At 50.4% G+C, this 21,783-nt stretch overlaps 8 protein-coding genes across 8 annotated transcripts; 4 read left to right on the top strand and 4 right to left on the bottom strand.

Annotated features, from left to right (window-relative positions):
• Window positions 1–605: 605 nt before the first annotated feature.
• Window positions 606–2,844, bottom strand: BO85DRAFT_508349 (putative chromatin structure remodeling complex protein RSC3; the record flags this gene model as incomplete). Its single annotated transcript, XM_025664458.1, has 4 exons — window positions 1,843–2,844; window positions 1,372–1,789; window positions 1,047–1,311; window positions 606–992 (listed from the first exon to the last, which is right to left on the bottom strand). Exons 1-4 carry the CDS (start codon window positions 2,795–2,797, stop codon window positions 606–608), a joined length of 2,025 nt encoding a protein of 674 aa, XP_025509953.1. The 5' UTR covers window positions 2,798–2,844.
• A 552-nt stretch (window positions 2,845–3,396) lies between these two features.
• BO85DRAFT_384923 (lysosomal protective protein precursor) lies at window positions 3,397–6,476 on the bottom strand (the record flags this gene model as incomplete). The annotated part of the gene is made up of 5 exons (XM_025656567.1): window positions 3,397–3,453; window positions 4,531–5,418; window positions 5,471–6,128; window positions 6,182–6,294; window positions 6,351–6,476. 5 exons carry the CDS (start codon window positions 6,474–6,476, stop codon window positions 3,397–3,399), a joined length of 1,842 nt encoding a protein of 613 aa, XP_025509952.1.
• Window positions 6,477–8,072: 1,596 nt separating this feature from the next.
• On the top strand, window positions 8,073–9,916 carry BO85DRAFT_454365 (TPT-domain-containing protein). The gene is made up of 8 exons (XM_025661269.1): window positions 8,073–8,348; window positions 8,405–8,472; window positions 8,552–8,557; window positions 8,618–8,735; window positions 8,800–8,899; window positions 8,948–9,098; window positions 9,151–9,407; window positions 9,461–9,916. Exons 1-8 carry the CDS (start codon window positions 8,260–8,262, stop codon window positions 9,689–9,691), a joined length of 1,020 nt encoding a protein of 339 aa, XP_025509951.1. The 5' UTR covers window positions 8,073–8,259; the 3' UTR covers window positions 9,692–9,916.
• Window positions 9,917–10,295: 379 nt separating this feature from the next.
• On the bottom strand, window positions 10,296–13,629 carry BO85DRAFT_493438 (glycoside hydrolase family 35 protein; the record flags this gene model as incomplete). The annotated part of the gene is made up of 7 exons (XM_025663827.1): window positions 10,296–10,690; window positions 10,747–10,893; window positions 10,964–11,096; window positions 11,154–12,421; window positions 12,473–13,164; window positions 13,216–13,338; window positions 13,403–13,629. The coding sequence occupies 7 exons, from the start codon at window positions 13,627–13,629 to the stop codon at window positions 10,296–10,298; spliced, it is 2,985 nt and encodes a 994-aa protein (XP_025509950.1).
• Window positions 13,630–13,734: 105 nt separating this feature from the next.
• BO85DRAFT_211595 (uncharacterized protein) lies at window positions 13,735–14,020 on the top strand. Its single transcript, XM_025654623.1, has one exon. The coding sequence runs from the start codon at window positions 13,816–13,818 to the stop codon at window positions 13,984–13,986; it is 171 nt and encodes a 56-aa protein (XP_025509949.1). The 5' UTR covers window positions 13,735–13,815; the 3' UTR covers window positions 13,987–14,020.
• Window positions 14,021–14,930: 910 nt separating this feature from the next.
• BO85DRAFT_384895 (acyl-CoA thioesterase) lies at window positions 14,931–15,884 on the top strand (the record flags this gene model as incomplete). Its single annotated transcript, XM_025656564.1, has 2 exons — window positions 14,931–15,044; window positions 15,108–15,884. 2 exons carry the CDS (start codon window positions 14,931–14,933, stop codon window positions 15,882–15,884), a joined length of 891 nt encoding a protein of 296 aa, XP_025509948.1.
• Window positions 15,885–16,686: 802 nt separating this feature from the next.
• BO85DRAFT_408811 (phosphotransferase family protein) lies at window positions 16,687–18,428 on the top strand (the record flags this gene model as incomplete). The annotated part of the gene is made up of 2 exons (XM_025657415.1): window positions 16,687–18,105; window positions 18,159–18,428. 2 exons carry the CDS (start codon window positions 16,687–16,689, stop codon window positions 18,264–18,266), a joined length of 1,527 nt encoding a protein of 508 aa, XP_025509947.1. The 3' UTR covers window positions 18,267–18,428.
• Window positions 18,429–18,655: 227 nt separating this feature from the next.
• BO85DRAFT_408809 (sugar porter family MFS transporter) lies at window positions 18,656–21,280 on the bottom strand. The gene is made up of 4 exons (XM_025657414.1): window positions 20,540–21,280; window positions 20,394–20,470; window positions 19,084–20,341; window positions 18,656–19,033 (listed from the first exon to the last, which is right to left on the bottom strand). Exons 1-4 carry the CDS (start codon window positions 20,907–20,909, stop codon window positions 18,831–18,833), a joined length of 1,908 nt encoding a protein of 635 aa, XP_025509946.1. The 5' UTR covers window positions 20,910–21,280; the 3' UTR covers window positions 18,656–18,830.
• Between the last annotated feature and the right edge of the window lie 503 nt (window positions 21,281–21,783).

The raw sequence follows: 21,783 nt of genomic DNA, 5'->3' as shown, positions 1-21,783 counted from the left end.
AAGGCATGCAGATCCCTCGGACTTCAGAAGCCATGGCGTGTCAAAACAACGTATGTGCTCGGGGGTAGATAGCACACGCCAAGCATGATGGTATTTGGTCACTCTTCCGTTATTACGATCCGCACAGATTATATTAGTCGACCGTGCGTTCATGACCTTACCCGACGGGGTCGGAGATGGTGGCCCAGACATCTCCGATGTCCGTCCACCGGTTCCCGTGAAGATATCAGCCAAGAGCCTGGTAAACAGTGGGTAAAAGAAGGTTACCGGTTTCACCCTAGTTTATTAGGGCAGAAGACGCGCAAAACTGTGGGGATTCAAAACACCTGCTCGGGATTATTCGCTGATCTGGGTAGATGGGACTGCGCTATTCAATCCAAACCTTCCATCATTACTGAAATCCGCCGATCGTTCCGCTCAATCACCTATTCGAGCTCGTTAACGAACATTCTTACTATATCACCGGTCTCAACCAGATGTGCAGCGACTCCAGGTATAGCATGCATTACCCCCTTAGTTGCAATTTAGCAGATATTGAGCTACTTCAAGTCACGACGGCAAATATCTACGCGTAATCTCGTTGCAGGACGTGCTTGGCTGCTCATTCAACATCCAAAAGTCAACCTCATCTCTTGCTCCCAGTCAAACGTTTCCAGAAACGCCATAAAGTCATTATCTCCAATATCACCTCCTGGGGCCTCATGATCTAAAGCGATATCACTAGAAGCTACCACGCCTACCGGTGCTGGTGAGAGTACCCTATCTAGCGCCTGAGAGATTATTCTCTGCCCCTTAATGCAGATCTCGTAATCACCCTCTTGCTGGCGAGAGAAGGTTTTCAACTGCGCGACAAAAACGCTCAACTTCTGTATAATGTCGGAACGGGGAAACGGTGTTTGTGGAAATGCGGTAGCTACGCTATTTTGGGGCTGTGATCGTCGCAGAAGTTCGGTGCAAAGCGTACCGGCGGCAGGAAGGCCGATGTAGCAGAGCTGGATTGGTGAGAAGTGGGAGCAAAGGTACAGTTAATAAAGTCCGAAACTCACATCTAAGATGACGCTTGGGTGGACTCGGCCTGAGCGCGTCTCCAATGATACCATATGCAGTAGGGTGCTAATGATTTCCAAAGCCTTGTTGGCGAAAGCATCAATGCCCTTTCCAACCCGTTTGTAGAGAGTCTGCAATAGCAGGAACTCATGGTAAAGAAATTCCACGTGATAAGATGCAACTTGCGGATCTGTTTTATCCTCTGTCCACTGTAGGCATGCAGGTAGACTGCGTCGTAGTTCGTCTGACTTTTTGCAAGCATTTCTGTTCAGCAGCTACTAGTTAATGCTAGTCCGATCGTAGCTTTGATCTCATGCCACTCACTGAACCTTTTCCTCTAATCCGTCTAGCCTGTTACTGAGTGATATTTCCAACGCGTTCTCTTTATCGATACTAGCAGCCAGTCCGGCTCGAGCGTTGGCTCCCTTGTCGATGCGGCCGTCGATATTCCATCCTTCGGGATCTAAGCGTGCAATAGCTGCGTCTCTTATAGCGGGTTCGGCAACAATTTCCTCGTGGCTCATGTCCAATGGGTATTGGATATTGCAATAACGCCAACATATCCGTGGTGGCCTGCCTAGGAATGTTGCAAGCTCTTTGTCAAGCGCATATGCCCCAACCATCGTTCTTTTCCGGATCTCCTTCAAAAAGAATGGAGCTGTGGTATCGGTATCGGGTTGGTGCAGTCCGAGTGCGAAGACTGTGGTCGTGATATCTCCGAGCATTTGCCATGTTCTGTGATCTAGGCTTTCCTTAGCTGCTATATGAACCATGATATAACTGTCAATGACATACCGCTACTGCCATGCATATGCGATAGATAAATTGCATGCTGGAGCATAGCCCACGACAAAGGGTCACTGAGGGTCCCTAAATGATTGCAAAACTGCAGACATGTCTGGCTTGCCTGCATGCATATTTGTCGCAACCCTTCTTTGCTTGTTATTTCGTCCTGATGCTCCAGTCCCAGACCATGCGGTGGTATTTGGTATGTTGCCGTACCGACAAAGGCGAAAAGTAAAGATAACATGTCCCAGCGCGGCGATGCCAACGAGAAGTATTCGGCCAACGACATCGAGTCATGGGTCACGATAGGAGTTAATGTATTCTTAAAAAAGGCCCTGGAGAGATCCAGAAGGCGCGCATACTTGTTTCCCGAGCCCTGGATTGCATTGCGGTAAACCTCTCCTAGGACCTTGAACAACTGATCCATCAACTGGATACCGAAAACCCATCCCGCCGAAACGGCAAAACGCTTCTCTGAAATTTCGGCATACAACGGTAGGTGCTCTAACAGAAAGAGGACCTGGGCACCCCGTGCCACCTGCTGAGGGTCGATAGGGGTGGATTTGGTGGATGATGGAAAGTTCACGACATCAAGCTCACTATTGCTGAAAGCACCAGAATAACTGGTAGGACCCAGGAACCCTGATCCTGAGGCTGGAAGCTTCGAGGAATTGGGAAATGCCGCTGACCCTAACACAGTCACCGGGGATGAAGCGCCCAGACTATCCCATGTCAGTGACTTTGCAGGCACCAGCGTTTGTTCCTTGGTTGCTATCTTGGTGGCCTTCAATGGTCGTGATAATTCGCGCGGCTTAGTGAGCGGAGCTGGGTGGTAAACACAGAGGTCCGATTTACCCCGACGGACGCATCGATTACATGTTGGGGCTGAATGGTCGCATCGGAGCTTAGACTTCCTGCAAGGCTCACAGGATGATAACTGTCCATTACGGCGTGGAGCAGACATGGCGATGCGCAGCCAGATGCCTGTGAGTCAAATGTGAATGAGGTCCGTAGTTGAGGTCCGACTCCGAACACGCAACAGAAAGAAAAAGAAATCGACGAGGGAGCGGGGGGAGATAAAGAAGGGAGATAACTGGACAGGCAGCCTTATTAGCCATTGTTGTTTAGCCGTTGTTAGTATAGCCTCGATCCTTTGCTGTGAGTCGAGAGACAGTGGCTTGCGGTCCGATGGCTCGTGCGTCGAGCTCCGAGTGCCGACCCTATTTAGTTCGCCAGGTATATGCCTCAGCTTGCTTGCATCAAGTATATAAAGCCTTCTCCAGCAAGGTCATGTAGAACTAACGGGCAAGAACTATCAACAGCAGTTGCAATCAAGCACTCAGTTTCTCTCAAATCAATCATTCCACCATTTTCACATCCTTGCAACAATCAACTACATTCTCACCACCATGCCTCTCACTCCATTGAATGGCCTCTACAGATCCTTCAAGGCCAGACAGACTAGCAAGGCCAAATCTGATGAATACGTCAAACCCACGGAGAATCACGTCGAAGACTCCGCATCTGTTCTCAGCGACGCAACTACCCTGGCTCAGAGCAAGACTAGGCCCCAGAAGACGGCCTTTTCCCAGCAGGGCCCGGATAGCATCGACTACGGTTCTACTCAATACTGTAAGTACGTGACCTTTCACAGATAGTTAGCTGCTCAGTTTTAAACTGACACGACATGATATAGCTATGAGGGGCATGTCCACACGCGCGTTATAGTGTTGGCAACAATTTTTACGAGGGATACGACCTACTCGGTATAGAACGGGCTGCGTGGTGGATATGCATGAAGCTTCCATTGATTGGATTATATGTAATACTTAATATCTGGTTGCACTTGACGAGGGAGTTACTTTCTATTTTTAATTATATATGTATAGTTGATACAGACAGGTTTGGAAGCTCTATCACACAGCCCTGTATTGGATAGTTCGATGTGTATAATTCACAACCCAGCCGCAGGCTTAAGGAGAACGAGCCTTTGGACCGAACACTGGCATATCGGGAGATCCCTTGTAGTAGGAAATAGTGGATAGTAGAAATACGTCATAAACCTATCTAAGAGCAGGCCCCCTCACTCTCAGTCAACTCAATCAGTTGAAGACCCAAGGATGTGAACCATCTCATATTTTGCAGACTTCACCAGCCAAAAAACAACCCCAGCTGCTGGATGATGAGCTAGTCTGTCTCTGCACGTCAACACACGGCCTCTTTATTTGGCACACCCCAGCTCCTCATTGGTGATGGTGGCCATATTCTTGGGCAGTGGCTTATTCTTGGATTTTCCGACAACGGTCAGGGGGCCGGATTGACCGCGCAACCTTGATAAGTTATCACGTAATGCATACAGGCGTCACCGGGCTCGTAACCAGTGAATAAACTCACAGTTTGCAGAGTAGACCATCAACCTCAGCTGCGCACTAGTCGACTCTTTTTTTGCTAGCTCCCACATCAACCGTGGACATGTTTTCTTCCGGCTGATTGGTCCACTTTCATTGCTAAAGATTTATCACGTGTTCGTAGATGAGAAAGCAGACTACTATGATGTATATCGATATCGCTCATGATTGAGGTCTCAATTTAAGTGCTACCAACGTTGTGCAGTAAACCTCTAAGCTACTACAGCTCATCCCCTCCCAGAATGCTGAACCCCTCCTGGTCCTCAGCACCACCGCTACCCTCGACAACATACCAATCCTTTACGGTCGCAGATCCGTTCACAACGGTCTCCCAAACCTCCGGAGTACACGTCCCGGGACTCAGGACATAGCACTGCGGCTTTGGCATAACCGGAGGAATATTCTTGATATGCCACGTATCCTTGGGTCCAATCGTCTGGAAATTATCGCCAACAGCTAAGAGGCCAGTCGGGATATCCTTGTTGAAAGTCGCCCGCATGAAGATCTCATACGCTGCGACAGGCTGGTAGGAGGGGACCTCGTGCCCGGCTTGAAAGACGCGAGTGAAGCTGTAGTTGCCCAGCTGGCGGGTCATACCGCTGATCCCGTCGGGCGTAAGAAGTGGGGAGTATCCCGTGTCGGCAAATTCAGTAATTCGCGAGTAAGGGACTGCAAGGCTGGCTTTTTCGCCCCCGACCCAATTGCAGGCGTAATCACGATCACCGTACATCATGTGCACTTTGACTCCGCTGTCGAGGAGGTAACCAATTGCATCCAGGAAGCCACCATGGACGATGTCAAAAGTATTTGTGAACTGTGTAGCCACGGCACTCGAAGACGATGTGAAGTTGACGGGTACCCCAAGAGCGGCCAGAACGGACTCCTGCGTCAAATACCCGAGCATGTGCTTGGCAGGGAATGGGTCGTTCTTAGGATGGGCAATGTCGTACCACCCACGATTGAAGGTGTGGTAGTAGGTGACGGGACCATCTCCCCATTCGAGTGCAAGACCTCCGCAAATTTCAGACACATTCTTCCTTGGGTGCGACAAGCCGGAATCACGTTCTTTCAGAGCCGCTTCGCAAGCAAGGGCCTGATCGCGGAAGCCTCCTGGATGTGTCCAGTTATACATCAGTTCTTCGTAGAGGGGTTTATCGAAGATCTCGAGGCCGTAGGTCTGGACAGAATTAGACAATATGCGAATTTAAATAAGACGAGAGTAGTCTTACATTATTGTACGGCCAAGTAATGTAAGCCTCTTCTTGGATCACCATATCCATCAAGCCATTCACGATGCCAAGTGTGTCGAGGTGCAAGTACTGTGCACCGTCTTCTGCAGTCCCCTCTGCAATTTTGTCATTCTGCTGTTGAAAGAACCGAAAAATACCTGGACCATAGTGGCCTCCGTAACTTTCAGCCCAGAGACTGACGCGATCATCATTGGGCTTGTAGTGTGGGAATTCAAAGAACCAGGTTTGCGCGAAATGCCATAGAGCATGAGCCGCAAATGCAGTCCCATTAGCTGTCTGTGCAAGCTTCTGGCTTGCAAAGGTACCAACATGGTGGGTGAAGTTGGACTGAGGAATATCAATGGAGAAATCACCGGAATGGATTTCTTCTTCGCCGTCGGCAGTCCGAACCAAAGTGCCATTGGTTGGGACATCGTATGAGAAGCCGACTTGGGTTGGCTGATCAAGGAATAGGAGATTGACTTCATTGTTCCAGCTCCAAGGATTGAGGACTGTGGTCTTGGAGTCCGATGCAATGGAACAGGGGCCTAATTCTTCGAGGAGCCCCATAAGCGATGAACCACCCGGACCTCCATTGAGCCAAATGGCCAGAGGCGCATTGCTAGGATCTTTGCGGGCTTCGAAAAACCAGAAGAAGCTGGTTGAGGGTCAAAGATCGCTCATTCGCCAACTTCTTCGACGTCTACTTACGTGTTGATGGGATAATCCTGAACTTCACCTGTCCCGTCGGAAAGGAAACCGGGGGGAAGGTGTACATAGCCCGAATAAGATCCGACACCCGGCGTGGTTTCACAAATTCCAGGCTGACAATCAGTACGGGGACGAGCATAAAATCCATTTCTCGGTCCTCTGTACACACCTCTTTGAAGGAAATCGTCACATTCTCATGCAACTTCGACTTGAGCACGGTGATGCCTTCGGGCTCGGGAGGAAATTGAGCGGTCGCTAGACCCAGGAGTCCCCCAAGCACCAGACTAGTCAACATGGTGAAGACGCTGAAGGCAATGATACTTCCAATATCACAGCCTGAGCTTTACTAGATATAACATGGACAACGGAGAAAGCACCAACATCGTGAGGGGAGAAAAGCGTGTAATACGCCGCATGACTAACTCGGAGTCGGAGCTAACGCTTATCAGGCCCTTGCGCCGGACTCCGTCGGCCGTGGGGAATGGCGTTCTTAGTGAGCGAATGGCGACATCCATCTAACTAAGATGGCAGATACGTAGCTGACAAAATGGGGCTACGTGCAGACGCTTCGGTGTTGGCGCATTGCAGAGCGGAACTGGTGATGGACTGACCAGCTTATCCAGCTCCGGCGAGCTTCACAAACTTGATAAATCAATAACAGATGAACGATTGGAGCAAATGCCCCACTCCTGGCTCAATGTCATAGGCCCGCTTGTAGTACTTTGTTTTCTTCTCATTCATTTGGGAGAGCAGAGATGGGTAAGTGGGCTAACGGGTAGAGATAGCGGATTAGGTAGGTAGCCTAACGGTCGGAGATTTCCCAGAGTTGGAGCACCCAGAGGACCCTTATTTAGCCTTTTATTGCGGTCAACTATAGTGTTGACTACTATAGTAGCTTTGGGGTGACAAGCTTCGTAAGCCGATCAACCGTTCGGAGTATCGATGCTCCGCAATACAGCGGGATCGTGTTTCAACTTTGCCTCTCCTGCGTTCCATGTTTGACAAGGCAGATGTCAGTTGGGGATGACGAATAAGGCGTCGGAGAACATCGCTTCCAAGTTTCACATCTTCCGTACGTCATGGAGAGCAGAGTGTGTTGAAGGTGGGTGTCACAGCCCAAGAACTACGACGGAAAAAAAAAAAAAAGTGTTGTATGCAAGGCATCCCTTTTCAGTTGTGAATTAGGGGGGAAAGATTGTGGATATATTTCCTATCGATAAGCACACAGTCTCCGCAAATATCGAAGACCCTGGCAGAAGAACCCTGGGTGCACGGAAGATATCCTTGGTTAACCAGACTCCACCCACTTTCCGAACGGGTATTGTGAGTTTCCTTATTGGTATGGTGCCAGCGATTGAAGCGATCAAAGTGGTTAGTGTGTTCGAGATAGACAGTGGGCATGTCTTAGAGCTCGGAGGACGGAGTAACGCCATCGGGATAGGATTTGACGCCTGGAGGGGCGATGACGCGGAGGGACGAGGCTGGACCCAAAGGGCCGCGTGGCCCTGGAGGCGATCGGCTGTTGCTCGACTGGTTGGGGTTACTATGTATAGTGTCTTTTTTTTCAGCTGCCATCTCAATGGGCATTGATCGGGGTGTGGCAGGACAAGATGACAATACGAATGCGTAAGAGAGGTAGATGATCGACGAGGATGAAAGAGACCCTGAAGACCGGGTGGACACTGTACAGTGTATAGAAGTTGGATGAACGTGGGCTGGGGAAAGTGGCTGGAGAGATGGAGAGAGAGAGAGAGGGAAGATTGAAGAGTGAAAGAGGGACGCCGATCAGGAACCCGAGCAGCAAACCAGAATTAGCGGCTGACGACCAGCGGGGCTCCACCAACAAAACAACGTCCAAACGGAGTCTCGCTGCGCTTTTCACCTGCCGCCGCTAAGCTTTTTTATTCTCCTTGCTGTCCTCTTCCTTTTCGTCGGTCTTCCTTCTCTTCTTCTTGTTCTTTTTCTTTCTTCTCCAGCAGCATTCTGCGGAGTTCCTCCTGCACCGGTTCCTGTCGGCCTCCCTTGTTCTCCCATCTCTCTTACGACCTCGCCAGTCCGCTCGTGTGCGACCGTCCATCATGGCTGCTAAATCCCAATTGCCGACCGTCAACACGCCTGTGTCCGCGGAGCCTTCCAAGGCCGCCATGCACCCGGCTTTCTACATCGCGTACGACTCTATATCTGTGGTGGCTGCCTTTGGAATGTTCATTAATGTCTCTCTAGTACCTGGATTGCTCTCAGTTCCGGTGTGATCATCTTCAACAAGTGGATTCTCCATACCGCTGGATTCAGTGAGTTGACACCCCATCTTCTGCGCTGTTGCAGTATGCGATCAATAGACTGACCGTCGTTACTTTTTCTCTTTCACAGATTTCCGTACGTCAATTCCAATCTTCATGCCGAGATAAACCGTCGCAAGCGACTAACCTGCTCCAGCCATCTTCCTGACCACATGGCATCTCGTTTTCGCTACCATCATGACCCGCCTCATGGCGCGGTTCACTACTTTGCTCGACTCCCGTCACCAGGTGCCCATGACCTCTCGCGTATACATGTCAGTGAAATCGTCGTGGAAATTACAATCAATGGCTGTGTCTAATCGGATATTGTCATTATAGGCGTGCCATTGTCCCCATTGGCGCATTCTTCTCTCTCAGTCTGATCTGCGGCAACCTCGCCTATCTCTACCTCAGTGTGTCCTTTATCCAGATGCTCAAGGTGAATACATTCCGACTCCATGTGCGAAACTCCCGCTAATGTGGTCAGGCCACCAACTCTGTGGCTACACTGCTTGCTACCTGGGCCATGGGCATTGCGCCGGTGAAGCTCAGCCTGCTCGGAAACATTTCTTTCATCGTCCTCGGTGTTATCATCGCCTCCATTGGTGAAATCAAGTTCACCATGATCGGTTTCATCTGTAGGTCTTCTACTACTTCCTGCGACTGGCCAATTTATTTACACTCGTCTAGGCCAGTTCTTTGCGACCATCTTCGAGTCCGTCCGTCTGGTCATGGTTCAGCGCCTGCTCAGCTCTGCCGAATTCAAGATGGACCCCCTGGTTTCCCTCTACTACTTCGCACCTGCTTGCGCCGTCATGAACGCCGTCGTCACTGCGGTTGTCGAGCTCCCCTCGCTGCACATGTCGGACATCTACCAACTCGGCATGGGTACTCTGTTCCTTAACGCCGCCGTTGCTTTTGGACTCAATGTTGCTGTCGTCTTCCTGGTATGCCATGCTAAAAATGAATTCGGCAGCATCAATTCGCTAATTTTTATTAGATTGGCAAAACCTCCGCCCTCGTCCTTACTCTGTCCGGAGTCCTCAAGGACATCCTCCTTGTCGTTGCCTCGATGGTCATCTTCCGCGATCCCGTTACTCCTCTCCAGGCCTTCGGATACGCCATTGCTCTTGGTGGTTTGGTGTACTACAAGCTTGGAAAGGACGGTGTCAACAACCTTCTGGCCCAGGTGCGGTACCAGCTGCTTGGTGGCCCCCGCCCCGAGAACTAGAGTCGACTGTACATAGGATTTGTGGGGAGTGGTAGTTGGTTGGCAGATATAGAACAACGTACATAGAATCGGGCAGGGCCCCAATTGTATCTTTATTATATGAGGTGTAACTGCGAGACGTGAGTGAGCATACTCCGTGGTCAGTGGGAGATGCCAGCATCTCTAGCCTAATCACTTCGCTATGTGCATGCATCATCTTTCCCGGATTCAAAAAATAAATGGCAATACTTGATACCATACAGCTGCGTACTGAAGTTGCCGGACGCGACGCGCTTGTTTGTTGCTCTTTTCGGGTGGGACCCGCCTTCTTGCCTGAGGCAGAAGGCGGGGATCCCACAGCATCTCATCTCCCTCCCCCACCAGCTCTTCTGACTCGCACACACACTTAGTTCCAGAGTCAGATCCTATGGTGTCACTTACATTTACTGATGAGAGACGAATATCCTACTGGGATACTCTTACAGTATGCCATTGGAGTATACCCCCATCGACTGCTATGTGATTTCCAACGAGCCGTTGAAATATATATACACTACTTACTGCTACTACCCTCCATTTTAATAGTGACAATAACAAACTACTGATATCTAATGACTGATCATCATCAGGTATACTGTGAGCGAGCCTCCGTCCACTCAGGCTGATACCCCAATTTAGCTCCATTAAGATCGAAGCCCGTCCCATCGCCCGCATCGAAGCCGCTCTCATACGCACCATAGCTGATCAGCTCGATGTTCTCCAACTTAGCACCCGCATCCGTCTGCGCCCACAGGCTGAGGCCAATGGTATTCTTGTCGCGGTTGTTGATAATACCAGGTGGGATGGGAAACGTTGTTTGCGGCCCCAGATATGGAACATATTTGCCATATTGGTATCCATTGATGAAGAGCTGGATGCGCACCGGGTCGACAGTCGACGGTGAGGTGAATTGGATACCGAGAGGAACGTCATAGTTCTTGGGGAGGTCAAGGGTGAAGGTGGTCAGGTAAAATGCGACTCCTATTACCTGGGTTAGATGCGAATAGCAACGAGCAGCGACATCTATTGATCCTTACCTGACTTGTTGAGTCCATCGAGCGGGGATCCATCCGTCCAGCCGTCCGATGACTTCGCCTTGTATCCTGGTAGATGCCAACCTTGACGCTCGGCGAGCAAGCCGCCTTCGTTCATGGGTGCTCTCACAGGGTCAAGCTCATATGCTCCTATTGTCACAAAGAGAACAATGTTCTTAGTCTAGTGCGACGGAGAGAAGGGGCCCAGTGGAGTCCTTACCAGCGGCACCTCCAGCGTTTCCTTGGATCTTCCAGCTCGTGAATGAACCACCATTGAGTGTTGCTCCGAGAAGTCCTCGAGGGTTCTCTACGCCATCACCGGTAGACGTCTCGTCATGTCCGGTGTAGTCGATCTGGGTAAGGAGGTTAACTATGTAGGTTCAAGCTAGGGTATCTGCGTGCTGACTTACCACAACTGTCACCAGATTATCGGTCTGCTTCAGGGTATGGTTGGTGAAGCTGATGACTGCGTTAGACGACGTTTCCTCGGCATCACCTGGAAGCGAGGCCACAAGATCCCCGTTCAGCCAGACATTCCAACCAAAAGCCAGACCTCCTTGCGCAGTCAAGTTCGCTCCAGTCACGTTAGCACCATCGAACCGACCACGATAGATCTTGATGCCGGTATAATAGCCATAATCGGAGGCAAACAAGACAGGCAGACTGAGTGGGTCAACAGGACTCATGGTTGTAGTCTTGTTGCACACCGTCCACTTGGAGTCATCATAGGAAGACAGGGTCTCGGGCAAGGAGTCGCGAACTTTCCATCCGGTCAAACTGGGGAGCGAAATGGTGCTGGTATCGGCCCCACCAATCGATCCCACAAGGCTCCCATAGTCTGTTTTCTTGACGGTGATCTCCTTACCGTTCCATTTGACAGTCTTCGCGGAAGACCCAGCGAATATTTCCACGGTCGTGGCGTTGTCGTTGTCTCCAACCAAATCCACAACGCTTCTAGAGATACTCACATTGCGGACTAGGTATGGGCCCAGCACAAATATCTGCTGTTCCGGTGTCACATAAGGGTCTGTTGTGGTTGGTGGTGCCCAGAATCGGAATGCCGTCTCCGTCTCCAGGAGATAGAAAATGGCGCCATTGGAGAACTTCACGACGCTGCTACCACTGCCTTGAGTGTAAGTGTAAGAGGTAATAGTCCGATTACCTGAACTGCTAGTCAGGTTCACCGAATCACCATATTCCTCGAAGGTCAGGTTAGTCGTGTTCTTGAAGGCAAACGTCACCTCCTGTCCAGAGCGTGCATAGAGCACGACAACATCAGTGTCTCCAAAAGTGCCGTATGTCGCGATGTCGGTTGACACATACAAGAGCGTGTTATGACCGAGTGGGTAATCAGTCGAGATCACCTTGCTTTGCCTGCCTTGCAGATTAATATTGGGTAAGGTGAACGCGCCCGCAGAAGTATTCACATTCAGGGAAAACGTGATGTCTGTCTGCGAGGATGTGGTAGCCTGCTGCACGACATGGAAACCGGCGGTCGTGTTGGGATTCCGAAGCACCCATGTGTATGCTGAGGTCGTCGATGTGTAAGTGGTGCCATTCCCTTCCATTTCGACTCCCAGCAAGCCAGAAGAAACTCGAGTGAACAGACCAACGAGCTTCGTCTGACTGAGCTTGTCTCTGATTTGTCTAGACTCTCTAAGAGGAGCGCTGTAGTCGTCTACAGCCAGTAAGTATGGCTTCGCCTGCGGAACCTAACGGGAGTACTTACATGAGGTATACACCACAGGTGCAGCTAGATGGCCCCAGTTTGTACCCCCGTACAGCATGTACAGGTTCTGGAGGGTGACCCGCTGACCAATATTGTTCTTGTAGTACACATCCGCAAATTGTGGACTCAGCTCACTCGTGCACTGATCGTAGAAAGAGTCGGCGCCCCAGGCAGAGAACCAGCCACCTTCGAACTCAGGCAAGTATTCGGGCTGCGTGTAGCTGGTGTTTTGGAACCATTGATAATAGTTCCGTACGACTGAAAATCCTGTGGAAGGGTTGGTGCAACTGAGCCCTCCCGGGTACGAGTCTAAGCCGTAGACGTTGACCGCACCACCCACATCCTCATAGTCTGTCGACCAACTTCGAGATCGTTGGCCTTTCTCGTTGCTAGTGAAGGGAACGTCCACGCCGGCAGCTCGAAATGCCTCCTCAATCTGCTCCATATACTCGACCAAGGTATTGGTCGCAGAATGCGTGGTCTCCTGAAGTTCATTCTCGATCTGGTTGAGAATGACTGGCCCACCGTTTGTGATGGAGTTTTCCGCAATGATATTACCAATACGCTCAATCCAGGGAGTCCATGCCTGGTGATATGTCGCATCGCTCGTTCTCAACTCACCACCGCTCCCGTCGCTCAGGTATAGAGCTAGACCACCTCCGTTGAATTCAGCATTGCAGTAGGGCCCAGCACTGGTTATATATCAGCAATCTCCGAGGAAACGGTGAGAAACTATGTCTAACCGTGCGATGATGTAAATTCCGGCCTCTTGGGCATAGTCGAATAGGCGCTGGATATTGTGTGCTCCGGTCTCAAAGTCATATGTCCCATTGATTGGAGAGTGATAGTCCCAGAAGAAATATAGACTATGTGACAGCCGTCAGAAGTCACGGGTCTGGAAGAACTCTTGGACATCCACATTGCACAAACCTAACAGTGTTGAAGCCATGTGCGCGCATCTTCTGAAAGACATCAAGCCACATTTCCGGAACGGGCAATCGGGGATAATGGAACTCTCCGGAATAGACAAACAAGCGATTGCCATTGACGGTCAGACTATAAGGGTCCCAGGCGACCAGATCTGTCAGACCATCTGTAGTCGCCCGGATTTGGGCGACCAAGATGGCCCAGCACGAGAGTATGAACTGCAGCTTCATGATATTATCGCCCGCGCGCAATAATTTTCTAGCATCTATGCCGTATCCTCACATTATATATCATCGGCGATTGCACCGCCGAGCCGGTTAAAGAATCGTGGGTTTGACACCAGTTCGCGCTATTAACCACGCGAGAAAACGGCGAATTGGACATGGAAGGAAGTGGCGCGAAATGTTCATGCAGAAATGGCACGCATATGCAGGTTCAATTACTCCCAACTGCCATGGGGGCTGCCCCTATGCGGGTGGATTGGTGGAATAATACTTTTAATTCCTAAATCGGGCCAATTCTACCCCGACATTCATCACGTCAGGAGAGGAGAGACTGGGAATTTCCCCGGCGGGATTGCGGGGTAAGAAATGGGGTTTGGTAAGATACCCCTTTTTGCATGTTTCTCTGAAGGACAGGATACCGACTCCATCATTATACATAGTGTACATGATTCAGCTTGTGCGCTTCACACAGTGGACGACCTGAAGATGCAGGTTCAGATAATAGGCTTAATTTTCGGCTTCCCCGCTAATATCGGGCAGAAGATCTCTGACCTCCTCTGCGTTCCAAAGCTACCTGCACAGACCATGTGCAGCCGTGACCCTTTTCTTCTACATACATAATTGTTCTTCTTTGGCGTGCAATGTTGCCATGGTGCAATCATGGTGGTGTCTAGAAGAGAGCTGAGCTCCCAGCCGCACTCGTTGAAGACCAGATCGGATTCCACATTACTCAGTGGAGTGGAGAAGCAGACACCAACAACATTCTGTTGGGGAACTGAGGGATACAAGCTCTCCCCAGTCCCCTTGCCAAAACAAGGGATGAACAAATGAAAGAAAATGGGTAGTCGGAGCGCATGCTTGCCACGCGGCAAGTATTGAGAAGCCATATGAGCTTACATGCTGGCACCTATCTGTGTAGGTTCACTCAAGGTACTACAGACTATGTCATTGAGCATTACTACTTCCCGATCGGGATCGACAGTGGCCAGTCCGGAGCCTACACTGTGCAGTGTGCACAGCCAAAAGTGGATAGCAGGACAGTGGAAATCGCATCAAAGTTTGCACGGAAGCACACCCCTTTTTGGGGCAAACCTCGGCAGCAGCTTATCGGAGCTTATCACTAATCGGTCCAGCCGCCCCACGGCAAGTTTTTCCGCTGCCGCCCTGCCTTTCTTTAAGCCTTCTGGAATCCCGCCCTTTTGTTGTAGGCGATCCTTCATGCATAGACCATCATAGACTGTGTCGTTTTCTTTTCTGTACATATTCCTTCGTTTGATCATAATATTTTTTGCTCTCAGAATTTCTACATGGAGGCCATTCGCTCTTTGGCGAGCTCCCTTTGGGAGTCCGTCACCTTCTGGAAAGCTGCTGCCATCTTCTTCGCTTTACTCAACCTGAAGACTCTCCCCATGATTTGGCATGTACGTCGCATTCGGACCATTCGCGTATCTTCATTATTTGTATTAAGTTGCTGACAACTCTAGGTTCGCGTGTACCGCTACTTCTTCAAGCATGGCTACCTCATCACCCCTGCTGTCGAACAGCCCGCCCGTCCCTGCACAGAGGTTCTCGAGCCCGTCAGCATCTACTCTCGCGCCCCCATCATGGAACTCGACTTCAACATGCACAAATCCAACTCGACCTACTTCTCCGATCTCGATGTCTCCCGTACCGCTCTCATGTCCAGTATCGTTGTGAAGGGAGCTGCGCTCCTAGAAAAGCGTCTGCAGGAACAAGGAAAGAAGGGTTTCTTGGGTTTCATTCTGGGCAGCGTCTACACCACCTTCAAGCGAGAGATCCCCGCATACGCCAAGTACGAGGTCAAGTCGCATGTGGCCAGTTTCGACCAGAAGTGGATCTACATCGTCACCTACTTTCTGAAGCCGGGTAAGGGAAAGAAGGGCCAGGATGACCCCGAGGCGCTGAAGAAGAGACTCTACGCTGTGTCCATCAGCAAGTACGTTCTGAAGAAGGGCCGCTACACCGTTCCTCCCAAGGATGCCTTCGAGGCTGCGGGGTACACTCCGTTCCTCTTCCCCACGGCTGCTAATGGCCATGCTACTGGCGCTGAGAATGGTCACGCGAACGGGGATGCCGTTCAGCGTAAGGAGACCGCTGCTGCCAATGGTACCTCGGATGAGTGGGAGCGTTTGAAGGCCGAGATTGATCGGGGCATGACTGTTGTGGAGCCAATTGTTGAGCAGGAGGATAGGCTCCTGGAGGACTATGTTCACAAGATGACCAAGCCTGGCTTTGCCTAGAGGATTGATATGTTTGTATTTGATAGATCGTTATAGATAGATATCATTTTACTGCGAAGGCTAGAGCGATAGAACAGAACATAATATATTATCATGTCATTTATACATGGCTAGGGAAACATTCGATGTTGTTAACCTTGCGCTTCTTCTCGTCAAGAAACCAGCTACTGGGGGTGAGTCCTGATGGTGCTATCTGATTGAAAGCATAGTAAGTACATACTTTGTCTTGCCCCCTGTGACTGAAAGAACTACTTACCAAGTTCGAGGTAACTACTATATTTTCTCCCAACAGCAACCCTTAGCTACCGCATCAACAACGCCTCATCAAGTCAGTCCCAAAACAACCATAGGGGAAGCAGAGGTATGGGCGATTCAGACGACTACTGTACGTAGTAGTACAACAGAGAATGCTGGGTTGGGACGGATGGAGTGTCGAGGATCGCTGGTCTAGTCTATACACAAACTAGGCCTGTCTCTTAGCGCTGAGGATATTTAGGAATGGATACTATAGTGCATATCGAATTAGTCTTCCATACGACAAGTTCATCAAACATACCCTCCACTTGCACCCAGATAAAGTGCTCCACAGGCGGATCGATCGCTCGGTCGCCCTGGGACGCTGTATAATTGGTCAATTATGATAAAGCTAGGCTATACTCGGCTAGCGTGACTCCAGAGTCAGGCACTCACATCAGGTGACCGGGCGGTGTCTCTATACCCCAGCAGCAGCAGCAGTAGTGTTTGTTTCTACGTTTTCCTTTTTGAAAAAGACGCGCCTGCAGACCACTTAACCACACAAGGGATGGATTTTGATGATATAGCGTTGAATCACTTTGATGGGCTGAAGAAAGAATGGGTAGAACTGTGTTCGAGATCTGCTAGGGGGATCTGCGGACTGGCCAACAAGTACCGCAACCGAGATGATTGCTTGCTTCGGTCAATGCACAGCGGATCGTTCAACTTTAGTTTGCGTCTACACTGGGAGGATGGCGGCGATGACTGGCTGATTCGGTTTCCGCTTCCAGGGAAATCCATGTTCCCGGAAGAGAAAGTTCGCGGAGAAGCCATACTTATGACATATATCGCAGACAACACGACAATTCCCGTTCCCCGAGTAATTGCCTCCGGGACAGCAGATGAGAATCCTACAGGTCTGGGCCCCTTCATTATCATGACCTGGATCGAAGGGAGGAAGATGTCGGAACTACTCCGGACAAGTGATTCATCCGACAAGGAGGAAACCCTCAACCCAGATATCGACGAGGAGACGCTCAAGGCCCTGTACGGGCAAATGGCGCAGGTCCTGCTGGAACTGTGGAAACTCGACTTCGATTGCATTGGTAGCCTGAGTAACAACGAAGTGACTGGCAAGCCGCAAGTGACCAAACGGCCCCTAACCCTCGCTATGAACGAGCTGGTCCGGACATGCGGGCTGACTGATCTTGACCCACCGAGAACCTATAACAGCTCCACAGACTACATCGTCTCGCTTCTCGAGTTGCAGTCAAAGCATCTTCAGCAACAAAGAAACAGTATCTACGATGCCATGGACTGTCGCGAGAAATACGCTTGTCGTCATCTGATGAAGGCGTCAGTATTGAACTTTCTGTCCCTTGAAGATAATTATGGACCCTTCAAGTTATTCTGCGATGATCTATGCCCTGGCAACGTTCTGGTCAATGACTTCCTTCAGATCACCGGCATTATTGATTGGGAATTCTGTTATGCGGCCCCGGCCCAATTTGCCGGCAGTATCCCGTGGTGGCTACTTCTGGAGCGACCACATCGGATCATCTACAATTCTGGCGTAAAGGCGTTCTTCGAGGATTTTTTACCGAAAGCAGACCTCTTCTTGCAGTGCATGGAGGCGAAGGAGACAGAGTTGGGGATTGACCCTTCTGATCATAATCTGTCAGTACGAATGCGCCGGTCAATTCAGGACAGAAGCGCGTGGTTCAATATGGCATGTCGCATGGTACCGTCAGTCGATATGATATACTGGGACTTATTAGATGAATACTGCTGGGGTCCGCGTAAGTCAATTGCAGAGAGGGTATACAACGCTACCACCGCCCCTGAGATGCATAAGGCTCGTGAGGACTTCGTCAAGGCGAAGATAAAACAACTGCAGCAATATTATGCAGAGCTCGGAGACGAGACCGTTGTCTCCTACGAAGAAGAACAGACCAGTGAAACGGAAGACTTTATACAGGAATATAAAGTGAGTTGTAACGGAATTCTATATGTCATACTCTTTCTAACCGTGAAATATAGAAACCTCAATTGGAGATGAGTGCGAGCCTATTCATAGCAACTGCCTTGGGTATTACAGCCTTGGCAATCACCGCGGCGCGTATTATCATGAGACAGAGTCGTGTGTGATGGGACTTCAGAACGAATATCTTCTTTTTCCCTTTGTACAAATTGCAAGGCTACCCTGGACATTCACTAGATAATGTGTCTCAGGTCCGGTGGGGCCAAGTACGATCCTGCATGATGACTAGTAACTTTATGTAGCTTATCAGATTTGCAAGTGAATAACAGTCTGCATCGCAGGATCCACTGACATGTGTTAAATGAGAGCAAAGTCATTATTCCAACAACACTGCACAGTGTGCAAATCGGGTCACCTGATTTGCCTGTTCTCGTCGTTTCTTCCTTGGATTGAGATCACCAACACACAAGCACACGATACACACTTCAATCAGAAACCTCTCTCAAGCACTCACGAGTTCCATCTACAGGCTTTTTTTATATAAGGTTTCATGCTTGTCAAATACGGAATAGCAGATATTATTCTCGAGTATTAAGCTCAGGTATCAAACAACTAATCACTCGCATCCATCAACTGACATATTACCACAACCATTAGTCTTCATTATCGTCAAAGAGCCCCAGGGAGAGCACTGCACGACTACCAACAGCGATACTATATCCTAGAACTGATCATTTCTCATTATACTCCTGTGGGTGGCTCTCTGCGTGCCCTTCCGCCAGGTTCTCCGCATGCTCATAGAATCTGGGCAGTGGTTCCAACTTCTGCCGAAGTACCCAAACGCGGAAATGCCACCATGCATTCTTCAATTGGTAGGATGCGTGCTTGCGCGTCGAGACTGAAAAGACTTGATCAAGCTCTTCCAGTGTGAGTTCTATCCAACATTAGCTTTAGCCCCCAACTGTGACAATATTCAGTACTTACCCTTAGTCTCTGGCACAAACAGCAGGACCAGGAACCATCCGATTGCACACCATGCGGCATACCATCCGAATGCACCCTGAGGCTTGAATGCTCTTAGGAGCATAGGCCAGGTAAACGACAGAATGAAGTTGAAACACCATGTTGTCGCAGTGGCCCATGACATGCCAACCTCACGCACCTGCAGTGGGAATGCTTCGGCAGAATAGGTGAACGGCACAGGTCCCTCACCCGGGGAATAAAATACCTCGAACAGATACATGCCCGTTGTGACCATGGCCACCCGCTTCTTACTGGTGTCGTTGTCCGGCTCAATCCAGAATGAAAAGCCACTCCACAGAAGGCAGATGGCTAAAAATGGAAACGTGAAGAGCAGCAGGTTCCGGCGGCCCCAGGTGTCAATGGTGAAGAATGCTGGGAGTGCAAAAACCCAATTCAAGATCCCTGTTCCCATGCTGGCCAATAGGGCTTGCTGGATACTATATCCGGAATCTTGAAATATGGTTGTGGAATAGTAAGCTATCACATTCACTCCACAGAATTGTTGAAGAAACATGACAATCCAGCTAGCAAGTGTGGCACGACGATTGCGTGGGATTGTAAAGAGCTCGAGGAACATGGAGAAGAAGTTCTTGCCGGTGTTGACTTTCCGTTCCAGCTCCACCTGGACGTACGCATAGTACAAGTCTCGGGCCGCCTGCAGATCAGTGGGGCGGAGAGTGCGGAAAGACTCGAAAGCCTGGGGAATTCGGTTGTGTTGAATAAGCCACCGAGGGGACTCCGGGCAGAAGTAGACTTGCGCGCAGACGACGAGGGGCAGGACCACTGTGGATCCAAGCATAAGACGCCATGAAAGGTCCCTCGATACGCCCATAAAGGCAACGCCCATGATATTACCAAGCATAATGCCGAATGCTGTCCACATCTGCCACATCATAACAAGGGCACCTCGGATGGGGGCCGGGGAACACTCAGCCGCATACACGGGCACTGTCGATGATTTGGAACCAATACCAAGGCCAAGGACAAACCGTGCAATGAAGAGGTTAACCCAGGAATTAGCCACGCCTTCCCAGATGGAAGCTACTGCCGCAATAAAGCAGGACCAGAAAATTGTCCCACGTCGCGCCAAATATCTGTTCATTGGCTCGGTAAGCCAACAACCGAGTATTGCACACGCTAGATAAGGTGCGCCCACGACGAGCCCAGTAAGGTAATCTTGCATTTGCTCTGAAAATCGGGGTGCAGTGATCCCAAGTTCCTACTGGTTATTAGTATGGGCCACTTGTGTATAAAGACGAGAGAGCACTTACATCGAGATAGATTGCCTGAGCGCCATTGTTGACAGTCTCATCCATACCTTGTACAGCGGCTGCAAGAGAGCACATGGCTTTAGAGAAGCATCGTCAGTATTGGGATGAGAAAGGTCATGACAGGTAGTACTGATAAAAGCACCTACATGCCATGAAGTAAAGCTGCCAAGGTTGCGACCATTTATGGGTCTGTTCCCGCCGGAGGGTCTCCTTGTCCGCCTCGCTCAGGTCAGGAAGGTCCAAGGCGCCCTGCGGATTCTGTGAGATCAAGGCGCCCTTGCGGAATTCGTCCAAGTGGGCTTCGAGACCGTACTGGCGACAAAAGCGCTCCACGTCGTCGAGGAGTTGCTCTCGCGGCACGCCTGCCAAGGGGTTTTCAAAGACGGCGTTGAGACCGCCCGAGCGCCCTTCGATATCGAAGACATTGTGTTGCTGCTGTGGCTTTTCAGCGTGCTCAACGCTGGCGGGGTTTTCGTCCTTGTGAACGGCTTTCGCCGTGACCCCTTCTCCGTCCATTGCGAGAGGTCAGCTAAACACAGGATGCTCACACAGTAGACGCGCTTAAAGTCTTGTTGACGAGGTATCAAATCACGATTCAGAGGGGAGGTGGTTCAAGTAATGGAGAGGAATCGGAAGGCCGATACCTTGAACTTTCTACGCGACTGTGGCTTGGAGGCCAACAAGAACATACTTCAGTCGCAAGACTTGGGGCTTGGGCGGCTTGACAATCACCTTTGCACGTTTCAGGGTCAATCAAAGTCCTCCGGGGTGGTGGGAGAGACCCCGGCCATTTATCGAATCTCACGCGAGAGCCTTGTCATAAAGGGTGGATCCCGTCAGTGTATTTGTCGAATGACGACGAGACATCGACTTGGTCAAAACGGCGCATGGGCACAGAGTTCGACTAATCGTTGAGTTCTTTGATGCGGCTTCTACCGACCACTACGCGTGTGCCAGCCAACCAGGCGGCATCTGGTTGGATTGGAAATACTTTGACCATAAGGCTCCGTTACATCCTAGTCGATGTGGACACAAGGAACTGGATTGGATTGGTCACTTTGGACCAGGATGGCCCATTTCATGCCGTCATTCGAGGATGCATCAAAGGAGGCCAGTCTCCGCAAAGGAGGGGAATGAGGGGAGCACCGAAGCCGGCGTCTGTGATTGCGGTCGGGCGCCGACAAGACATACCCCAGATAGGTATGAGGACATGGGGGGGGAGACCAGAGTCAACCATGGATAAGGTCAGTGTACATGGACGATTGAATAGCGTGAAAGCAGATCCCCAGCTGGGGAAACCCCACGGGGATTGGTAGGCCAGTCCAGATGGACGGGATGCAGCAATGGTCAGGCCACGAGACAGCCGTGGGTCTGCCTAACCCAACTTCGG

This window comes from Aspergillus piperis (assembly GCF_003184755.1).
Source record: "Aspergillus piperis CBS 112811 unplaced genomic scaffold BO85scaffold_36, whole genome shotgun sequence".
Taxonomy (NCBI): domain Eukaryota; kingdom Fungi; phylum Ascomycota; class Eurotiomycetes; order Eurotiales; family Aspergillaceae; genus Aspergillus; species Aspergillus piperis.
The sequence above is the reverse complement of the archived record's forward strand: the minus strand, read 5'-3'. Positions and strand labels throughout refer to the sequence as shown.

What these genes read in the sequence shown, in the direction of transcription:
- BO85DRAFT_454365 (XM_025661269.1), top strand. Translation starts at nt 8,260, where the DNA reads ATGGCTGCTAAATCCCAATTGCCGACCGTCAACACGCCTGTGTCCGCG. An exon ending in CACCCGGCTTTCTACATCGC is followed by an intron (nt 8,349 to 8,404) that starts GTACGACTCTAT and finishes ATGTCTCTCTAG; the next exon opens with TACCTGGATTGCTCTCAGTT. An exon ending in CACCATGATCGGTTTCATCT is followed by an intron (nt 9,099 to 9,150) that starts GTAGGTCTTCTA and finishes ACACTCGTCTAG; the next exon opens with GCCAGTTCTTTGCGACCATC.
- BO85DRAFT_408809 (XM_025657414.1), bottom strand. Translation starts at nt 20,909, where the DNA reads ATGGACGGAGAAGGGGTCACGGCGAAAGCCGTTCACAAGGACGAAAAC. An exon ending in CTCAGGCAATCTATCTCGAT is followed by an intron (nt 20,342 to 20,393) that starts GTAAGTGCTCTC and finishes AATAACCAGTAG; the next exon opens with GAACTTGGGATCACTGCACC. An exon ending in GTTTGTGCCAGAGACTAAGG is followed by an intron (nt 19,034 to 19,083) that starts GTAAGTACTGAA and finishes AATGTTGGATAG; the next exon opens with AACTCACACTGGAAGAGCTT.
- BO85DRAFT_211595 (XM_025654623.1), top strand. Translation starts at nt 13,816, where the DNA reads ATGGCACGCATATGCAGGTTCAATTACTCCCAACTGCCATGGGGGCTG.